Source organism: Liolophura sinensis, chromosome 7, assembly GCF_032854445.1.
Source record: "Liolophura sinensis isolate JHLJ2023 chromosome 7, CUHK_Ljap_v2, whole genome shotgun sequence".
NCBI lineage: Eukaryota > Metazoa > Mollusca > Polyplacophora > Chitonida > Chitonidae > Liolophura > Liolophura sinensis.
The window spans coordinates 11,000,758-11,022,395 of NC_088301.1; the positions used below are offsets into that span (position 1 = coordinate 11,000,758).

The following is a 21,638-nucleotide window of genomic DNA, read 5'->3' on the forward strand; positions in this document are numbered from 1 at the left end:
ACTCTTTTCATAAAAATCTCATTTCATTTTCAAAAAAATAAATGAAAGTATATTTATGCATAATTTTAAGTAGTCTATTTAGTGATGCTTGCTTCAATTTTTAGAGGTCTTTTCCTTTAAGCTTCTGAGAATTTGAGACTACATACATCTGGGCACATCACTAATCTGCGCCAGCAGTAAGCAGAGGAAGAAGTGAGATACATCTCTAACATGGCAAAATATAAGGAAATCAACAATAATGGGAGAAGTCCAGAAAACTATACCTGATGATGATCTAAACACACAGTATGTTAGACAACAGCAAATACGCGCAGGGTACATTGTGAATGCCAACAAAGCATACATTAGAACCATAAGAGAGTAAAGTAAATTGGCACAGGCCCTGGCATCTGTGATCTCAAATGTGCAATGCTCTAGCCATGTTGAAAACCAGATACATGTAAAATAGCTGCATTGCTCCAAAATGGTTTGTGTGACAAGACTGCGTCAAGCACACCTTCATGAAACTCCACATTCATGAGTTAAATTGGTTTCACACACAAACACATAATAAAAGGACAAGAAATTCAGAAATTGATCAATGATCAGTGGAGTTGTAGAGTGGCTACTGTATTTTAGACTATAGAGAAAACTTGTACAGCAAAATGCTGGGTACACATTCAACACACAATGGGTGAGAAAAATTCAAGCTCTCAATTTCCTTTTGACCAGACAAATATAAGTTATGTATACAAAATATACTCAGGAAGTTCACATGTTCATCTTTCACAAAGATGGATCATTTGTGGAGATTTGTCAATCAATATTAAATTGTGGTGTAAGTCTCTTCTCCACACCTTTAATAATAAGTCAAAGGTCACTCATGTCCACTTTCAAAGTTCAATGATTCACTATAAACAGTAACTATGCATCTGTAACAATCTGGGTTAAAACAACCAGCAACTGTAAGTTTCTGCATGTTTCCATGCATAAAAACAGTGTAACGTCAAGGATTCATAATTATGTACAACACTGTAAAATAAATTCATTCTCATGGTCTCTCTTTTGGACTGCAGTAGACAGGTTGACCCCCTGTGTACCGCACTGGTACAGGGGAATCCCAGCTCTGAAGCAGGTTGACCATATATATGTATGATAGATCAGCGTCTTACGGTCTGCCTCCTGGGGATCCCTGAGAATAGAGGTTACCCCCGTGAATAGCTTAAGTCCCACAATAATCCCCGGGTAAATCGCTAATATCTTCATCGTCCATAGATTCCTCGTTTTCCGTATTATCTTCGGGATGTTCGTCTTCCATGTCGTCGGTGTCTTGACTTTCTTCGTGATCACTACTGCCTCCACTACTTCCTTCTGAATTCGTGTCTTCCAATATTCGACACCGAAGTTCTGTTATTTCATCAGCTTTTCGGGAAGCATATTCATAGTACATATTCCTAACACCTTCTGTGATGGCCATTCGTAGCCGAAGTGTGTATCTGTAAGACCGTCGATTTTCTTTACTCGCCTTGTCGTATCGCCCCGCCATTTCGTCCAGACGCCTGTTGAGTTGCACGATCTGTTCACAAGATCGTTTGAAGTATTTTTCCGCATCATTGAGCTTTGTAAACACATCGTCTGTCATTTTTAAATAGTCTGATTTCCCCACCGACGACTTATTTGATTTCGAAAGAGGAAGTAGACAGAAAACCCACGAAACAAAGCGAACTTAGTCCAGTTGTATACTCATCCCGCCTGACACAATTTTCGTCAACATGGCTGTCTTGATCTATTAATAACCGTCGCGCATGCGCCGATCACCACTTCCGGCATTCCCCACTGGAATCCCCGATGGATGAAGAGTGCACTCAAAAGCGGTCGTTCTCTCCAGTATTCTCTATTTAAGTATAAAGTGGAAGCGTCCGAAGAATGCAAAATCAAGGAGGAACCTTAAGTGTGCATAAATACGCAGTTTAGTATCGAACAAATCGATCTAATCATTCGACTGGAGACTATACACAGACGTTTGAGGGGTCGGTTTTGTCACGCGCGACACTGTCACACTGTTTTGACACAGTGACATAATGTTGCCAGTAGCACGAAAACGGAATGCAAATTTCACACCCGCCGAATTCGACACCCTAGTTGACAATGTCGAAAAATATCAGGATGTTATTCATTCAAAAATCTCAGACGTTGTTACAAAAGCTAAAAAAGATGTTGTATGGAGAGCAATCACTGACCAGGTCAACGCGGCCTCACGATTTTCCTGTCAGCGCAGTGTGAAGGAAATAAAAAAGAAGTGGAATGACAGCAAGTGCAAGGCAAAGAAACGGGCTGCTTTGGCTAAAACAAACCCTGCAATAGCACCTAGGCTTAGCAGCTCAGAACAGAAGATTATCAGCATAATCAATAGTATGGCTGCTAACGGCATTGATGAAGGCATCGACACTGGTGATGCAATTAATACTTTACCTGCCACCTCCACATCTCCAGTCTTGAACATTGTAAGTAGTGCAATATGACATGTGCCTCATCTGATGTAGCATGTAACCTTGTGAACATTTGATGAAATACTTCTCTTTACTAGTGTGGATTGACCATTCTGTTTTATTTAATAGGGTGGTATGCCAGTAGCAAAGGTCCTACGGTGTGACTCTCTTTTATAGCTCTAAAGCTAATGTTCGCCAAGTGAGGATAAGTAGAAACTACCATTCATCCTAAAGGATTTAAACAATGATTCATTGCATTTACATGTAAAAACACAAATGTATTGATTATTCTGTGTTTAAACACCTCTCGGCTATTAAAATATACTGACTAAAATACTGTTTCCAAAACTCTGCTTGGGGCATTATTCTTAAACTTATACCCTGCTTTATGTTGTATTGTAATAGGCATTTCAACCATTCCAGATGAGACTAACACTGAGAATCCAAAACTTTTGTTTCTTGAGCTTGATGAGACTGTGCTAATGTTTGTGTTTTTACTTGGCAGCCAGAGGATGATTCCGCATACACAACAGTGTACGTGGATGATGTGGGGGAAGACGAACCCTCTAAATTTAACAGCTTCACTGGAACAATTCCCACACTTTACAATTCTTTTAATGACAAGATCATGATGGAGAAGCTTATCACCATTAAAAAAGCTCGACTCGAAGTGGAAAGAGAACGCTTAGAAGTGGAAAAGGCCAGGCTTGAGGTCGAACAGAGGCGACTCAAGTTGGAAGAGAAACGTCTTACACTGAAAGAAAAAAGGCTATGTTTATACCTGTGAAAGATTTCAGAAACCAAAATGAACTGCACATTTATTTGTCTGCTGTTTGTTGTTTTTTGTTTCTTCATCCTAAGCTTTCCTGTAAGTTAATATGTTCTCAACTTTAGTCACTGCAGTTCTACAATATCATATTATAAATGTACATGTATTCATGTTTGAGGTCATGGCATCAGGGCCTCAAAATGGCATCAGATTCCTGCTGTCCAGCATTTGCCAAGTCCCCATTGTACTACAAAATGACGTCACTTGATAGAACTCCTCCAAAATTAACATAAAGCACTGAGGACCAATTTTTGTTTTCTTGAAAGCCATCACAAACATTCACCAATATCATTTTATATACATGTATGACTTTGCTTCTATTTGTAGTTGAATAGTCATATTAACAGCTGAATATTTAAAACAGATTGTAACCACAATACTTGTACATGGTGTCATGCATTATATTGAGGTGAAGTTGAAATGTCCCTTTTTTCACTAGTGGGGATTTAACTCTATTCTGTACTTTTATATTGTAAGGTGATCCATTTTTCAGGTTATAATAGATGTCAGAACACCAGTTTTCCATGCTGGTAAAACCATACTTTTTCCTCAGGGAACAACTCAGACAAACAGCAATATCGACAGTTACACAGATGTATGAATATTGTTAGTACAAGATGTATTATTTATTATAATTTATTAAGTTTTTCTACCAAAAGTTTATCTTTTTGGGGTGGGGGTCTTTTTTGTTCATGATGTTATTCGCTTTGACATTTGTTAGATCCTGCATATCAGTATTTAATTTTTTTTTTCGTAAATGTGACATACAAAATAGCAGTTATATGGCTTATTTTTCAGCAGAATCATCCAACTTAGGATGAAGAAAGTTTATTGTCAGTGCTATCAATACTGCTATGATATTATGTCACACACTTCAACTGTCTTACCGATTTGCCTTGGGGAATACCCACCTGACCAAGCTTGGGGAGCACCCAGTAAAGGCAACTTGCAGAATGGATGCATTTTTCTGTTAAATAAGTTTCAGCATTGTAGAGGATGTGTTAATACACCAAATGAAACCAAATGTGACAGACCAATTTAAGTGATGGGTTTACCTTGATATGGTAAAGATGACAAGTGCGTTATGTGCCTATATTTCACAGTATCTGACCATGTACAGAGAACAATACAAGAAACTAACACGAAAGTCTGTCTAGTTCATTCTGTTCACAACAGACAGTCGTTCATTATTAATGCCTTGGAAATCTGATAGGTAAGTCTGATACAACTATTGCACATAGGCCTACAGGGCACTTGAAACAGTATGAAATGTTTTATCCCACAATACAGCCCACATTTGTCTTGTTTTTTAACAAACACACCTTGTGTTCAACATGCTATGGGCCTACATGTATTTCATAACCAATGAAATATCAATTCACGTAACAAGAATATAACCATGGTATTGGTATGGTTACAGCCTTAAGGTCACAAATCCAACTGACAATCACAAATAATTACATGCTAACCGTAATTTACTTCATTCGAATCACTACAACCCACAATTAGCCACTATTTCTGTCAAAAGAGATGTGTACTCCAAATCTCAACACCTTACTAAATGTTGTTGTGATATAAAGACAATTCCCCTTTAGTCATTAACAGATATTATCTACCATAAAACTAACTTCCTCCCTACTAACTGGACTGAATATTGTAATCTGAAGCAATTCCATCATTCATAAAAGTTCTTATTTCTGGGGAACTTGATTTAAATATATGTGTACCGGTACTCAAAGGACAAGACAGCACCTGGCTAAAATATATTTCAATTGAAAGTAGGATACTCAAACTTTCTAAAAAGCATCACACTATTTTAAAGAGTTTCACCATATAACATGTAGAACAAAATTACAATGTTGCACAAATGGCTGGTGTGAGTGGTGGCAGCCATCTTGAGAATTTTATCCAACCAACACGTCACTATCAGGTTGAGCGGCCTAAGTTGTGACGTAGCCTTTAACCCATTCACTCCATGAAGTGACGTATGATAACACAGAACTACTGCATAAGACATCATTTTGAGATCATTTACAATGATTTAGCTACATGTAGCCAAAGGGCCATTTCACAAAGTCTTGTGAGGCAGGTCGGTATCCTTAACAGACCACCACAGATGCAAAATCAGTTGATTTACGTTCCGTGTAATATTCAATGATGGTATCACAAATTATGTCGGACAGTACCATCTCGGCCCAAACCGCATTCTTCTCCCCAAATACATTTATTGTCATTCGTTTTAATGTTTAGTCAGAAGTTTCTAAATAACAAATATCAGAGTCAGTGCAAAATTCATCAGGGATGCCGAAGGTTTATGAGAACGAGAAGACGGCATCTCACTGGACAACGCAAAAGTAACTAAACATCTTATGATATAATTTTCTTCTCTGAATTTATTACACGTGACGAATTTAGGTTTTGCTCCTTCGTCTTTCTTGTATACGAGGTATGTTCTTTTTTTGTTTTCTTTTATAAAATACAGTAAAACTATTGAAACGCTATGTTCAAGCCGAGGTGCTTTCTTTGATGCACGCAATAACTGGGTCAGCACTGCTCTCATCTTAGAAGCCACCGCTACAAAATCCAGCAACAGTCGAAAGCCTAGATCAACCTCAGTGGTTCTTATATTTATTTCCATTTGTTTCAGAATGGAGCATGAATCTAGTTGTACAACAATCCTATTGTAATTTTGTAAACATTTTGGGGTTAAAGTCACCAGCACAACCCCTCCAGATGCTACGACCTGGACCAGGACTACCCCTGCCGTGCACATGCATCTGCAGCTAGGCTATTGAAAGAGGGCAGCTGAGTTCCTTGTAAATGATATAGTAGGCCTGCCGTATCAACAGTTCAAATATTGGAAGAAATATTCTGCCATTATGTCTAATTTAAGAGAAAACTATATTTATCGCTTGGGCATTTATGGCTTGGGCGTTCATCGCTGAAGCCCACAATTTTTATCTGTCATAGGCTACTGCTTAGACTATTATACGGAAAATACCTTCGGCGTAAGAGAGCTAGAGTAAACATTATGTCACCCTGCTCTCGATAATGGAGACGTGCTTAAGCTGTGTCAAGACAAAGTTTCATTAAACTTTTACTGGATTGAAAAAAAAAATGAAAGAATATTAATATTGAATATTTAATTTAATGCCGGTTTAAGATACTCTGAATGGTGGTCTTTTAGTGGACATAAACATTAGTCAGGTGCTGTCTTTCGCTTTAAGATTATTTTAAAAAATAACAAACACAATAATATCAGCTCCCTGGGCAAAAAACAAACACAGCAAACCCAAACTCCTTTACTTTTTATTGTCATGATCAAAGGTTCATGAAGATGGTCAATCTCTCACAACTCCGCATTACCTTGAAAGCGCCTTGTTCCACAAGACTGCTGCTTGAAGTTGAAGAATCACATATACATGTTCATACATGACTTGATATGTGTATTAGTTTTCAACACACGCAAGAAAATTGAAATGATAGTGAATTTGTTCCCTGGTAAAACCAACAATAGGAATATAATTCTCAGAGAAAAAAAAAACTCTAATTTTTTTGCTTTTCTTTTGGTTTGTTTCATATTTTGACCACTTATATTTCCAAGTTTGTGACTTTTTAGGCCAATTTATGACTCGGACATTTATTCCATGCCTGTTCGAACAACTGTTTAGGCGTTTTCCTGTGGAAACTGGAGGATGTCATACAAAACTTTCTACCCTCAGTGAAATTACTTATAAATGGAAGCCTCTGACTTAGACTTTCTGACACCAAGATGGAACAAGAAATGCATAGGTAAAAATTAGTACTTAACACAAGAAATCAACCCTAGCTCAAGGTGCCATGCCAATATTGCCACCTCTTCTCAGCCAGGATTAAAATAAAAGACCTAGATTTAAAATATAGTCAGAGATGATGTTATCAAACCAAACTATATTAAACATCTGATTCAGCCAGATGATTGACTGACACACTGACAAGCAAAGAGGATGTGTATAAAGCATGGATGAATCTTGGATAAGGGAACTTGGTACAGTCTGGAGGTGCTAACAACCTAGGGAAAACAACCAGATTGCACTAGATAACGTCAAAACTAATGTACACAAAAGCGTGTGTGTGTGTATATATATATATATATAGAGTACTTTTTGACATGTTAATGCACACAGTGGACAGAATAAAGGTTCAAATGTTAATACTTAAACCAGTGACAACCTAGAGGGTCAAATAAACTGAGTTAGCTTGGGTTACTTGTAATACAACAACAACATAATGCTAGGGTACACAAAAAGCCACAGCTAAAGCACAATACATACCAGAGTCTACTTTGGCAGTAACATGCGACACGTCCACTACTCCACCTGTATGTGAGTTTTTCTTGCTAAGCCCGACACTAGCACTGCGGGGACTGGGGGAACCGGCCTTGGCAATCTTACTGACTGGGGCAAAGATACCTACACAAACAGGATAAGAACAGTGATTTACACGCAGGGTTTACAAAAGTAGCACTCAGGCTGACAAATGGTCTAATGCTGTCACTGTGGCCAGTTTATTTGATTGATGTTTAAAGCCACACGCCTACTCATGAAATGTATTCACTCAATAAAGCAGTCAAGTTAATGGGCGGAGGACACCAGAGTACCCAGTCATGCCAACCTCACCAGTCTGAAGACCAGGTACAAAAATCGCTGATGTTTTATTTCCATAACCTACCATCACAAGCTAGCTTTGCCCTCGTACCACCAGTGATGGCCGTTAGTGGTCCTGGCCATGTGATAAATGTGCATTTACCAAAATCAAAGCCTTGACTTTCCTTGGAATTATATCTTAAACTCTGATCCATCAGCCTATAATTCAAAGCCAATGAAAAGAAATAATCTGTGGCAATTGTGTGATGTGAAAACTAAGGTTTAGTCTGAAACATGGGTACTAAAAAATGGCTCTTCAATGTATGTATTTCGCATGTATTTAAAAATCTGACTAAGAAAGATCCATATTTTATTTTTTAATAATACATGAACAAATTTCTTTAGTTGTCTTTTCCTTTAAAAACTTTATCAAGTTCCTCACCATAACACTAAACCTACCCGCTTACCATGATTGGACGGACATCTGAAGTAGGAGATCCCGGCCACACTGCCATCATTCTTCCCTAAGGGCTCATCTAGCTCGATTCCAGCCCAGACCCCGGCAGAGAACTCAGTGGGGCCACAGTAACGCAGTGCACCAGTCTGAAGAGAGACAAAACATCATGACAAATAACAACAGAAAGAACAAAAACCATCTAGAAATTGGATTTATTTATCTCCTTATTTTACTGGTGTTTTGACGCCATACCCATGAATTTTTCACTTGATGATATGATAACGGTCAGGGGTAAACCATCAGCCTTTGGTATGTATCTGACAAACTTGCTGACTTTATGCTGCAGGCAAAACAGCTGAGCTAGATGTGATCACAAGACCTTGTTGTTCAAGCGTCTGACTTGTAGCGAGCCAGCCCTTTAATCACCTGAGCAAACGAGGACCTTGTACAGTTTGGAAGTGATACATGTACTCATCTCAGAATATACAAATGTAGGCAAGCTTTGAGCTCTAAGATAAATTCTGGTGACTGTTCTGTACTTTTCTTACAGTTTGCAGAAACTGTGCAAAATATGACGAAATCTAAACAGAATGGCTCTTGCTATACTCTCATTCACCACTTGTACCTCATGTACAGTCTCCTGAGCTGTCGTTTTGCAAACTGTAGTTTGGTTGGACACTCTTATTGGTAAATTGTTGTTTGTACTATAGTCTTTTTTTAAGATGTATGGTACTTTCCTGGCATATGGTCATATTATGATAATACTGTTACATGGACAGGTAGTCTCGATCACACAGGTAAACCAAGCTGATCCACCACCAAGCTCAGCGTAATGTATAAAGTACTGACAGTCTGAAGAAACCTTAATATTACTTACCTAGTTAATGTTTTTAATTTATTTATGAATTCAAGGATTGTTCAGTTATACATTTTACTGTCAGGTTTATGGGTAGAGGAAACTGGAGTTTCCAAAGTAAACCATGGACCTCTTACAATTAGGCCTAGATGTACCTTACAAATCTTGTAACTATAATCTGCAACCACAATGGCAGCAAGGTCACCATGATGCTTTCTTCTTGCCTCTAAAGTATTGGAAATGAAATGGCAAGTCATACCTGGCTGTAAATGTACACCGTACCTTCATTCCTCCCACCACGACCTTGTCCCCGATGCGGATTCCAAGGGCTTGGAGGGTAACCTTACATTTGATCGAGTCCATGTTTGAGAGCTGCTGAGGCGTGATGGGAACTGCATCGGACAACAGCTTGCGTAGCTTTGACACAACTTTTCTCATCTCAGAGTCTGGCTCAAAGGCACTTATGTCTGGGACGCATTCTGAATGAAGCAAGCATACATCGTCAGATGTAGAGTAGGAAGACACACAGAGTAAACAGAATCAAATTCGTTGAGCTTGTTTCATATAAAGTTTTTTTACGTATAAAAAACAGTTATAACATTTTTCATTAACTGATTGTTGTTTGAAGCTGCGCTCAAGATTTTTTTACATACATCGCCTCAGTCAGGTTTATGGGTGGAGGAAACTGATGTGTAGCACTCCGACCTTTGCCGGGTACATGCAGACCTACTGCTGTGTTCTCATGGACATGCGATTGTGCTTGCCATTGCTCATCTGATGGTTCTTCCAAGAATGGGAACAACATAAATATGCTTTTCACTCCAGAATCTATCCGATTGTTTACCATTCATAACGCAGCAGGGTTTCTTAGCGAGGTAAAGTGACCAGGGAAGGGGGTTAGATAGTAGTCTTAAGTAGAATGATACAGATTAAAGCTGTCAAAGCACTGGCCATGGAAACATCTGTTAAGAAATCACATCTCCATCGAAACACAGCAATATTTTGAAACATTCTGAGATACATGAAACTATGGGAGGTAGAGAAATAATTTGCACAGTTTTTTGCAAGTAACACTAACAAATCATTTTTGTTGTAATTTTCATAATAATTGTACCCATGAATTCAACTGAAAAAAAGTGGCTGAAAAGGTTGCAGATTTACAGTATTTCCACTTAACTGTAATATGTAAGATTTGATTTGGACTACAATTTTACTAAGCTTAAGATGGAAATTGTCTTAAATTGTTTAGAATTTTTGAAAGACCAAAATTAGAGTTGAAACAAATCCACAAGTATTTTCTAGAAACAGTAATTTTACTTATTCCTTTACGCTTACCTTAATAGCAGTGTCGTTCTAAATCCTATGACACACATGTTATTATGAGAAACACATTAAATTGATTACACTCTCTTCTGAATTAGTGTCTGGCACATAGTTAAGGTAACTGGCCTTCTGTATCTTTCTGCCAGAGCTGGATTTGAACACACACCCACATTTCTGAGAGTGTACAGTTCAGCATACATCAGCTTACATTCATCAGATTGTTTGTTTGGCGTTTAATCTCGCTTTCAACATAATTTTTGGTCGTACTTTTGTATTTTTCAGATGCACTGAATATAATTAACATGTTGGTATTACACTGGGTATTCTTGTTCATAATTTGCCAAAATTCTAGAAGTAAATAAATATAATTGATGCCAGATGCTAATGTGCTATGCTCGATGTATATAGATTATGTTTACACATGGTTTCGATTAAGTGCAAATATGAAGCTGAAGCTGAACATGTACATGTAAAGCATATCACATGTATCTCATCTTAAAAAAGTCAAAGCGCTGAGTGAATAAAGGCATGAATGGCAAATTTATAAATAATGCATGAGCTATAATAAATAACTTGCCACACAAGGCCATATACATCAACAACTACTACCAACATGCTATTCAAAACTCAACACATTACAAAAATGAGATCTTATCCTGTGTCACGAAACTTGAAAAAAGTAAATAAATTTAAAGATAGACTGAATTAAATATATCAACTCTTATCTTCAATTTTTTTCTTTCACATAAAGTAAACACATGCATGCAGTATGAATTTCTGGTCCATTTGTTTCTGTTTTTTTTTATTTATTTATTTATTTATTTACTTATTGTTTTTGATAACTGAAGTTGAGAAGATTCCCACACTTTAATTTTTCTCAAGAATGGAAAAAAAAAGAAGAACACTGTTGTGTAATTTAAAAAATCCCTAAAGCCCTGCATGCACAAGCCATGATCACCCTCACTCAAACCCACACATCCTTCCCTAATGCATTAAAAATGATTGAGGCCTATCTACTCACTTCCTCACCCACACAGGTCAATCACTGTACAGTTCACATACTGACCTAAGGGCATCCTACCCACATCATCCCGCAAGGCAGAGTTGGCCCGGTTCTGCAGCAAGACCTTGACCGCTTCGCAGGCCAGGTTAGAAGCTGCGATATGTAAGGCTGATCCATGGTCAAACTCGGAGCAGGTACTGTCAATATCTGCATACAAATTCAAACCCATGTGTTAGATCAAGCTGAGCGTGTCTATTGCTCTCCATATAGACCAAATCTAGACAAGAGCTAGATTAACTCAGTCATACAGAGACTATTTGTACCTTCTTGCAGAACAAAAAAAAAAAAAAAAAAGAAAATTTAAAATTTTTACAATACATGTACATGAAGAAATAAGTATATATTAATATACATCTAACTATGTGACTACAGAGAACATGTTGACAAGTTGAAGCAAATATAACACCTGATTTCCCAAGAACGGAAACATATGGCCTCAGTGATAAGCCAGTGATAACATACATATTATGATGTAGGATGGTTCAGTCATAAACTAGGATGACTTCAGTGACAAAATAGGATGACTTCAGTGACAAAATAGGATGACTTCAGTGATAAAATAGGATGACTTCAGTGATAAACTAGGATGACTTCAGTGATAAAATAGGATGGCTTCAGTGATAAAACAGGATGACGTCAGTGATAAAATAGGATGGCTTCAGTGATAAAACAGGATGACTTCAGTGATAAACTAGGATGGCTTCAGCGATAAAATAGGATGGCTTCAGAGATAATATAGGATGGCAGTCAGTCATAACAGAATGGTTCCAGTGACAAAACAAAATGAATTTAGATATTAAAGGATGACTTCAGTGATTAACCAGTGATATTTATTTATCTGATTGGTGTTTTACGCTGTTCGCCAAATATTTCACTTATACCAACGGCAACCAGCATTATGGTAAAAGGAAACTGGACAGAGCCCAGGGGAACCCATAGCCACCTGATAAAAGAATGTAGGATGATTCCAGTGATAATGTAGGATGACTATAGTGATAATGTAGGATGGCTTTAGTGATAATATAGGATGGCTTCAGTGATAATGTAGGGTGATTCCAGTGATAAAATAGAATGGCTTCAGTGATAATGTAGGATGGCTATAGTGATAATGTAGGATGGCTTTAGTGATAATGTAAGATGATTTCAGTGATAATGTAGGATGGCTATAGTGATAATGTAGGATGGCTTTAGTGATAATGTAGGATAGCTTCAGTGATAATGTAGGATGATTCCAGTGATAAAATAGAATGGCTTCAGTGATAATGTAGGATAACATCAGTGATAATGTAGGATGGCTTCAGTGATAATGTAGGATGGCTTCAGTGATAATGTAGGATGGCTTCAATGATGAGCTATTGATAATGTAGGATGATTTCAGTGATAAAATAAAGTGGATTCAGAGACTAAAGGAGGGTTTAAGTGATAAACCAGTGATAATACAGGAAGGCTACCGCAAAAATAGGGAGGCCTCAGTGAATGAGTTTTGAATTCAAACAGTGACAACATACATACTGTAGTTCTTCAACCTTTTTGCATGTTTGCAAGGTGTTTATTTAAGCATATTCTGAGAACATTATTCTGTTTTGCTTGATAAAATTATACTTTTTATGAAGTCCTCAAATTAGTCAACCCAATCAATGTAGTTTTTTCTCTGGAAACAAAGGAAAAAGATGCCTAAATCTCACTGAAAGTTGCTCCCCCATACACGAAAAGTGTGAGCAATTAGGGTATACATAAAGGCTAAAAAAAAAATTAATAAACAAATTGCAGGCTCCTGCGATCTGCATACAGAATTATGAAGCTTCTGATATCATCCTTTTACTGGGACTACATTATTAGGGAATATGTAAAATGCTTGGGTCACCATTTAAACCAAGACAGTAGGAGCAATCCTATTTTAGGATGAGCTGCCTTTTGTTTACCCATGAAAACCTTATTGTGATGACACAGATGCAGAGTAAGTCAACCATGTGGACTGTTACCCTACAGGAGAGGCAGTTAGCATTTTGTTAAGTCAACTGTGTCCTCATTAGACACGGGGCATAGTGTGGAAATCAGCAGCTGCACGCAAGCAGTGTTCCTATTATTTGACCTGGGCCGTGCACGCAGCATGTCGTCTTCACAGTGGAGTTACAGCTGACTGAGTCTCTATCCGCCACTCCAGGCATCATTATTTATAATTGTCACAGCCGGAATAGTAAAAAAGACAGTTACTGTTCTTATCATCTGCACATATACATATAGAGTATAATAAGGATACTTACACATGTGCATGTATATGATATGAAAGTTCTTCTTATTAATAAAATATGCATTATACTGCAGGTGACATCTGAATTCCAGGCAAAGCATTATGAATAATTAGTTTTTTATAAACTGAACTATTCTGGGAACTTATTTGCAGAATAGTACCTCTGTATTACTGTACAAAAAGTACTATAATTTGACCATTTATTCATGCGAATAAATACTGTGTAGTAATAGTGTTCACCAATAAGAATGTGCACTTAACACACATGGTCATCCTTGTCAGTGTGTCAGTGGTCTTGCCATCTTTAGGGAACATGTACAATGCTGACAAGGGCCCAGTTTCACTATGTTCACTATATTGCTTAAGTCAGCAGTTTTTTGCACAAGTCCGAGATGGGATAAAACTTTTGAAGTCAAACGCTTCATAAGCATACTATCATGTTGCTTTAGCAAAACACTTAAACTTACGATGTTTCGTGAAATCAGACCTAGGGTCACGCACATACATGTAGCACAGTTTACACACCCTAAAAATTTAAAAGTTTCTAGGCTTTTTCCAGGTTCAAAATTCACTCCAAAGAATAATTATTCTGCAGTTTTTACATTCTCAAAGATGTGTAAAATGACCATATATCTGTTACATTTTCACATATGAAGAGTGAAAGTAAATCAAGCAATTTAAGAGAATGTCTGTCAGTAGCTCATGTTGGTTCTGTACTGGTAATCAATTTATACATCAGCTCACACTACATGTGCCAACTGGTTCAAAATTTCAAGCCTTTTCCAGACCCAACTACAAAAATGCAAGTTACTTTCAATTTCCAGGCTTTTCCAGGTTTTCAAAGCCTTGTACGAGCGCTGGCAAACAACTGTGGGTACCAGTAAATACACCAAAACTTAGCCCGAAATGCCCACCTACTGGAAATGAAGGCAGAAATGATCACAAAGGTAGGAATGAACAGAACGGGAAATGGGCCCCAATATTACGACTGGTTACTTGTAAAAATCTATTAAAATGTTCACATTATCATACCTAAAGCCTTTGTGGATTTAAGCAGCACTTTAATAACGGGAACCACATCGAAGTAGGACGCATAATGTAAGGCTGTCATGTCCGTCCAGCGGCACCTGATATCGGAGTCAGCTCCCTTGTTTAACAACAACGACACCACTTTGGCGGCAGTGTCAGCATCTCCTATCCCACTAGCCCCGGCTTTACTAGCGTAGTGAAGTAAGGTCATGTCCGTCAAACCATCACGGTCATTAATATTGGCACCCCTCCTTAAGATCTGCAATAAAACCATTTAACTCCTCAATATAATACCTGATATTTTTTTGGAAATAACATTGATTGTGAAGAATATACTAGCTTGAATATTTATTTGAATGATATTTTATGGCATATCCTTGGAGAACATTTTGTCTTTGCTTCGGTGGTCAGGTTTACAGACAAAGAGAAGCGCGCAGAGCCTACAGAGGGCATGACAAAACCTCTGCATATACATGTGAAGCTGCAGTCAAACCAACAAGGCCATCCTTGACAAATTCTTTGTTGTGCGTAAAATAGCTGTTTATTCAGACTAATCAAAAATATACAGATTTGAAAAACATAAAGAGAAAAATAGTAAAAAAAAAAATAAATCAAAATTTCAAATAAAAACTTTCATGATTGGACCCTTCATTGGGAGGTCAGTTGGATTGTCCTCAACGAACATATTTTCAGTGTCAATGGTCCAGGACTAGTTGTCTTTCTGGAGAACCTATTAGATAACACAGCCATCAAACGACCTCAACAAAGAATATAACAGAAAGTTTCAGGAGCTAAAAAACAACAATGTTAGCCATACAATCATCTGAATGATGCATGAAATGTACATTACTCATCCTGAAAGTTTCTCACCTCGTTTACCAGCAGCTCCAGGTTTTGCTGTGTCTGGGGCGTCCACTGTCGCAGGATAGCAAACACTTCCCCTATTGATGTCTCCTGACTGGACAGAATGGCACGACATCCCGGACAGTTGGGATCAAAGAAAGAGAGGTCAAGTTTGTGGCAGTTCTCACAGAGGGGTGGGTCAACCCCTGGGTGGATGATGGGTTTAGCCCGCGGGGAGACAAACACGTTAGAGTTGTCATCTAGTTGGTAAGAAGAGTAGCTGAGTTCCTCTCGGACACTTTCTGGAGTTTCCAGGGTCATGCTAAAACAAAAACGATCTTCTGATAAAAGATAAAAAAAAAATGTAAGAAACAACTTGCAAATATGTGCGCTGCTAAAATAGCAAGTCGCACCATTAGACCTAGTTTTACTTAAAGGCCCTACGTAACTACCATCGAGACATATTTCTATCATATGTATCGTCATGACAGTTAGGCCTGACATACATTACATCCTCATTGTAGCAGAAGATACAAGCTTAGAGCAATTCCTCTACAGAAAGCGACTAGAATGTAGACAACCTTCCCCTGTGTATTATCACACCAACAATGAAACACCGGACAAATTCTACTGGTCATCTTCCTGTAGCACATGCTACATGTAGTACATTCATTTCAAACCTATTACTCTTGATGATCGATGGACAAAAAATTTGGCATGCATTTCCTGACACTTATATCCGGTTTAATTTGGACATAACCAGCATGAGCACAAGAGCAGTTTATCTACTCATTATAGGTCTAATTACTTCACCAGCAGATATAAAGTGTAGACTTGTAAAGCTGCAGGTACAAAGCTACCAGCATGTACACGTCTGTAAGTACTTCATAATGCTGTCACTTGACAACTGTCTACACCAACTATTATTTCATGAATTCCTCAACCTTTTTGCAACTTTCAGTACAATTTAGGCACATTTTCACTATGATACTGGAGGCACTGGCTGGATTGACCAGTTTCTGGGCTTCACAAAAAGTATGATTTCATCAGCACAGAATAATGCTTTCAGAATAAGCTTGAAGCACCTTGAACTGAAATATGCAAAAAAGGTTGAAGAATTACGGTATTTACCAATTACTTGAGTTCGCTTGCTCATTTTCCTGTGCCTAGATGTTGTCATCATAACTTGGACAATGGGGGAGTTTTGAATTCGCACTCTTTTTATCGCTGAGGATAAAAATGGTCCTACTGTACCATGTGACCTGTCAGAAATTTTAGGCAACTAGTTTTGATCACATTTAGAATAATATGGGCACATGAAAAAAGTTTCACAAGAAAAGCTATAGAGAAAATTGATGTGCTGAAAGTCTGAGAACTCAGGGAGTTCCTGAAGGAAAGAGGTATCATTTGTGCCTCTGGAACATAGAGTGACAGGCTTTTAGTAAACTAACATAAAGGTTGCCTAAAATTTTTGACGAGTCACATGGTACAGCATGGGCTCTTTTTACCTTTAGCAACAAAAGAGTTCGAACTCCGAACTCCCCTGTTCTACTGGGTTTACCCAATTTAAAAATGACTCTTAGAAAGCTACAAAAGTTTGATTCAAAATGTTACGATTAAATAAATGTATATTTATATCCATCTAGATCTATTTTCTGTTAAATTGATTTACAAAGTTTTGTGAAAGGAGATCTTGCCATCTATTCAGAATTGGGTTTTTGGCCCTTCTGCTATCTACACAACATTTACACATTCATCATAAATACAATACAACATTTTACCAGGAAGTCGCTACTACAAAAAACAAGCTGTAGGCTATAGAACTACTACATCTACATGCCCACTGTGCCGAATTAAGACACAAAGTGTCTTTCTAAATATTTGAACTCAACCAGTGCACTAAAAAATCAAACCATTTTTATGACAGGGGTTTTATTGTCAAACAAACATTTCACTTTTATATTAGACAGCCTTCAAGTTTGCGATTGCATGAAAGTTGTGATCAAGTTTATGGGACAAATCAATTCAGAATAGAAGTCAACATACAAAAAGAAAACACCTACACATATACAATGTATCAGACTATACAAGTGTTCTGAAGAGGATGTCAACAGCTCTCGAGGTCTCAGGAAAACTTTAATCCGGTATGTGTGTACACTTGCTGTGTAAGCCTTGAAAATTGTGGTGTAAATTTCAGTGGACTTGCTGTCTAACAGGAAGAGATCCAAGTTATCACAGCCATACAGGGCACATGTTTACATCTGGCTTCTCCTAATTACACCTATAGCACATGCATGATTATATCCTACTGCCTGTTGGCAGGAGCTTCCTGCTGTTATAACTCCATCCCTGCACATACACCATGCATATCAATAGCTGACTTCATGTCTTCAGGTCAGTGGGCCAATGGTCTGCCTTTCTTATGTTCTACTGACAAGTATTTACCTACTGTATTATGCTGTTATCCCTGGGTTAAATGCAGACGACACAAAACTCACAAAAATATTTAAAATTTTGTCATCTTAATTCATAAAATTTTAACACATCATATCTGTTACATGCTTATTTATTTGAATGGTGTTTTACGCCGTACTCTAGAATATTTCACTTATACGACGGTGGCCAGCATTTTAAAGGGAGGAAACCAGGCACAGTCCGGGGGGAAACCCACAACCATCCGCACGTTGCTGGAAGACCTTCCTATGTACGACCGGAGAGGTTGATCACATGCTTATCATTCATGTTCTTTCTGTACGTTTTCTGGACTGCTAGATTTTATCACTGAAGATGCATATACATGTACCTACATATAGATATATAGATATGATCTATAGACAGAGAACTCGTTAACATGTTCATTTATCTGTTCACTTAAACCTTCAGACCTAAAGTCAAAGCCAAACCAGGGATGTAACCTCATTGGTCAGACTGGGAACAATCCACTGCCTCAAGAGCTATGCTTAAAACAAATGAGTGATGGACCCAAATAAGCCCATGAAATAAAACTATGATGACGTTAGGCTAACACTATTAGGGCAGTCATCTAAAAACAGGCATGAGATACACTGACCCCTGTCTGAAGTTGACAATGCTTCAAATGCAGAATTAATAATTCTTCATGACACTAGTATACTGAGAAATGTTCCCGCAGTATGAGGCAGCTTAGCATCAAAAAACCCTTGTACATCTACAATGTATAAAAATGACAAGCTTGAAAGAAGATCTACAAATTTTAATCTTGAGAATATGGACACTGAGTTGTCAAATTCATATGTTGCACCATGAATGAAGAGTAAAAAACTGAATGTATAAATTAATAGCATGGTACTCTGCTTTCCTAGTAGTTTTCTGCTGATTTGATTTACAAAGTTTTACATAGTCTTAGACTGTACTGACGTCAGGCTTGGCAAATATTTTGTTCTGCCAAGAATGACCCCAAACTGTAATAACGTGCTCTGTATAAAAACCTGATGCAGTCGCCATGGCAGATAAAATAAAACTTTGCCAAACCTAACATCAGAGTAATCTTGGACTAGAGTGTATACAACTGTGTTAAGTATGATGAACAGACGAAAGAAGCATGAAAAAAGCATGTGTCAGTGAATTATTGATTCCCAAACCTAGATACCAGTCCTGTGTTACTTTTCCGAGTACCTCACCTAAAAGCGTCATCTGTCGTTCACACTCCATGCTTGAAATTTGCGTATAACAGCTCGGCAATACTCAAAACTTCTCGACATCCAACAGGGATCAGTTCACTTCGTACCAATACCATTTTGTACCAGGTTACCTCGTATAATAATTATTCTGTGCCATAGTGAACCCGTACTGTAATCGTGTCTTACAGTAACTACTGTAAAGACATACTGTATGCAGTTATTGTGCACTGATTACGTGTGTTCATGACCAGCATCCCGGCATGGCGTAGCCACATCTGCAGCAAAACTGGCCGTGGACTCCATTTTTACAGGCTTCTGCAAGTGCTCCTCAATGAGGCCAATCTACTCCCGATGTAAATGCAGTTGATTTCGGAATAGAAACTGAAACGTCTGCAGAGAAAGAAATCTCCTGTTTCATCTGTGGATGAAGTACGCTGACGGAAATAAGATGGCGCCACAGTGGCTCCGCGCCTGTAGCAACTTAAACGGATCCACTCTTTAAGTCTACCACAGAGCTGAATAGAGAATTAAATAGAAGTAATACTCAAAAAATAGAAGTCAAGCACTTGTTCTGAATCTGTTCTTGATGTCATCTCAGTGGAATCAATATATCAGACCTGCAGTCAGTGTGTCCCCCGAATGGTTTTCGATGCCCGATAAATTCCACTAAACAATCATAAAATAGCTAAACAAAAACCAGAACGCCTCAATATTGTTCAGTATGCTTATAGTAACCTTCCATAAACATTAACTATGGAAGTCCGTATGAATAGGGATTATATATTAAGTATGGTACAGGGGCCTCAGTGGCTCAGTTGGTTAGCGCACTAGCGCAGCGTAATGACCCAGGAGTCTCTCACCAATGCGGTTCCTGTGAGTTCAAGTCCAGCTCATGCTCACTTCCTCTCCAGCCGTACGGGAAGGTCTGCCAGCAACCTGCAGATGGTTGTGGGTTTCCCAGGGCTGTGCCCGGTTTCCACCCACCATAATGCTGGCCGCCGTCATATAAGTAAAATATTCTTGAGTATGGCGTAAAACACCAATCAAATAAAGAAATAAATTAAGTATGGTACAAGGTGACTATGGTACGAGGTAAATATGGTGCAATGTAAAATGGGACAAAGTTACTTGGGAATGAAGTGACATCAACACCGCCCAACATTACCCTACGTGAAGGCCTACTTCGAAATGCCGAAGTATGAGTATTCAGAGTGTTGATGAGTGATCACTTGTAGTATTTAAACACTGTCCAACATGGCTGTGTGAGTCATGTACACAGAGTAGACATGGAGTAGAAATTCTCAAGGCAAGCATATCACTAAACAGACACACATCTGGTTCTAGAAATGGACAGGGATTACCAGCAGACATTAGAACTGAGGACCATGCAAGATCTGTAGGTATGACGAGTCGGCATTTCAGGAATCTCGGGATGTCACACAGGTTGAGACGAGACGAGACGAGACGAGACGAGAAGGGGTGGGGGCTCTAGCGAACTAAAGGGTGTGATTTTACGGCAGCTACTAATGGCGCCATTGAGCAGACAGAGCCAGCTATGCGAGATGTGTATTCAGTCTAGCAAGTATTTTAAAATCTCGCCTTTTAGCTGTGTTATTGTGCAAAAGCCCCAACCTGTCTCGCCGTATCTGTGTGAACTTGTGGGACTCCTGAAATGCTGACTCGATTTTTTGGTGCTAAATAAAGTATAATTCTAAGATGTACATTTTTGTAACTTGAAAATATAAAAATTCAAGGTAATTTTAAAATGAATATATGCTATACAATACACCAAGTTCGTCCAACATATATGTACATACACAGTAACACGATCACAGAACAGCTTGATAATATGGACGGCTGCTAATCTAATCTGAATCTGTGAGAATGGGGAGGCCGCGGGGACAGCACGTGTGCTCAGCGGGATGGGAGGGGTGGGAGTGACGGGAGGGGGGGAGTGAGTGGGGTGGGGAATGAATGAGTCACAATGGCCTGAATCAGTGAATGGGTTGACATTTCAACCAAACTTACGGCATCGTAACAAAAAGTTTGAGCAGCAAGTTTTATCGCGAATATGAGTTGTGTGAGTTTTACCTTAAAAGATTTTCGTCTCCCTCGTCAATTTGCATCGATTCGTCCGTAGTTGCCATTTATCGCAGACCATTTCCCAGCTGAGCTGCAGAAGAAAATCACATCTTTTCTTGACAACACGCTTTTCTCATCCGCTTTCGGCAAACA

At 38.4% G+C, this 21,638-nt stretch overlaps 2 protein-coding genes across 2 annotated transcripts in view; one reads left to right on the forward strand and one right to left on the reverse strand.

The window, feature by feature from the left end:
- Positions 1–21,631, reverse strand: part of LOC135469751 (CAP-Gly domain-containing linker protein 3-like) — a 34,997-nt gene extending 13,366 nt beyond the window's left edge. Inside the window, exons 1-7 of the mRNA XM_064748332.1 lie at positions 21,495–21,631; positions 15,772–16,066; positions 14,905–15,160; positions 11,625–11,768; positions 9,518–9,714; positions 8,390–8,525; positions 7,611–7,748 (exon numbers count right to left, since the gene is read on the reverse strand). Of these exons, the coding sequence (XP_064604402.1) occupies positions 7,611–7,748; positions 8,390–8,525; positions 9,518–9,714; positions 11,625–11,768; positions 14,905–15,160; positions 15,772–16,066; positions 21,495–21,550 (1,222 nt within the window). The 5' untranslated portion in view covers positions 21,551–21,631. The remainder of the gene's footprint in view (positions 1–7,610; positions 7,749–8,389; positions 8,526–9,517; positions 9,715–11,624; positions 11,769–14,904; positions 15,161–15,771; positions 16,067–21,494) is intronic.
- On the forward strand, positions 1,798–4,492 carry LOC135469752 (myb/SANT-like DNA-binding domain-containing protein 4). Its single transcript, XM_064748334.1, has 2 exons — positions 1,798–2,483; positions 2,974–4,492. Exons 1-2 carry the CDS (start codon positions 2,061–2,063, stop codon positions 3,253–3,255), a joined length of 705 nt encoding a protein of 234 aa, XP_064604404.1. The 5' UTR covers positions 1,798–2,060; the 3' UTR covers positions 3,256–4,492.
- Positions 21,632–21,638: the final 7 nt, after the last annotated feature.

Bases quoted from the DNA above. Each gene is read 5' to 3' on its own strand.
- LOC135469752 (XM_064748334.1), top strand. From the start codon at position 2,061: ATGTTGCCAGTAGCACGAAAACGGAATGCAAATTTCACACCCGCCGAA. The intron at 2,484-2,973 runs GTAAGTAGTGCA...TTTACTTGGCAG, and splicing joins CATCTCCAGTCTTGAACATT to CCAGAGGATGATTCCGCATA.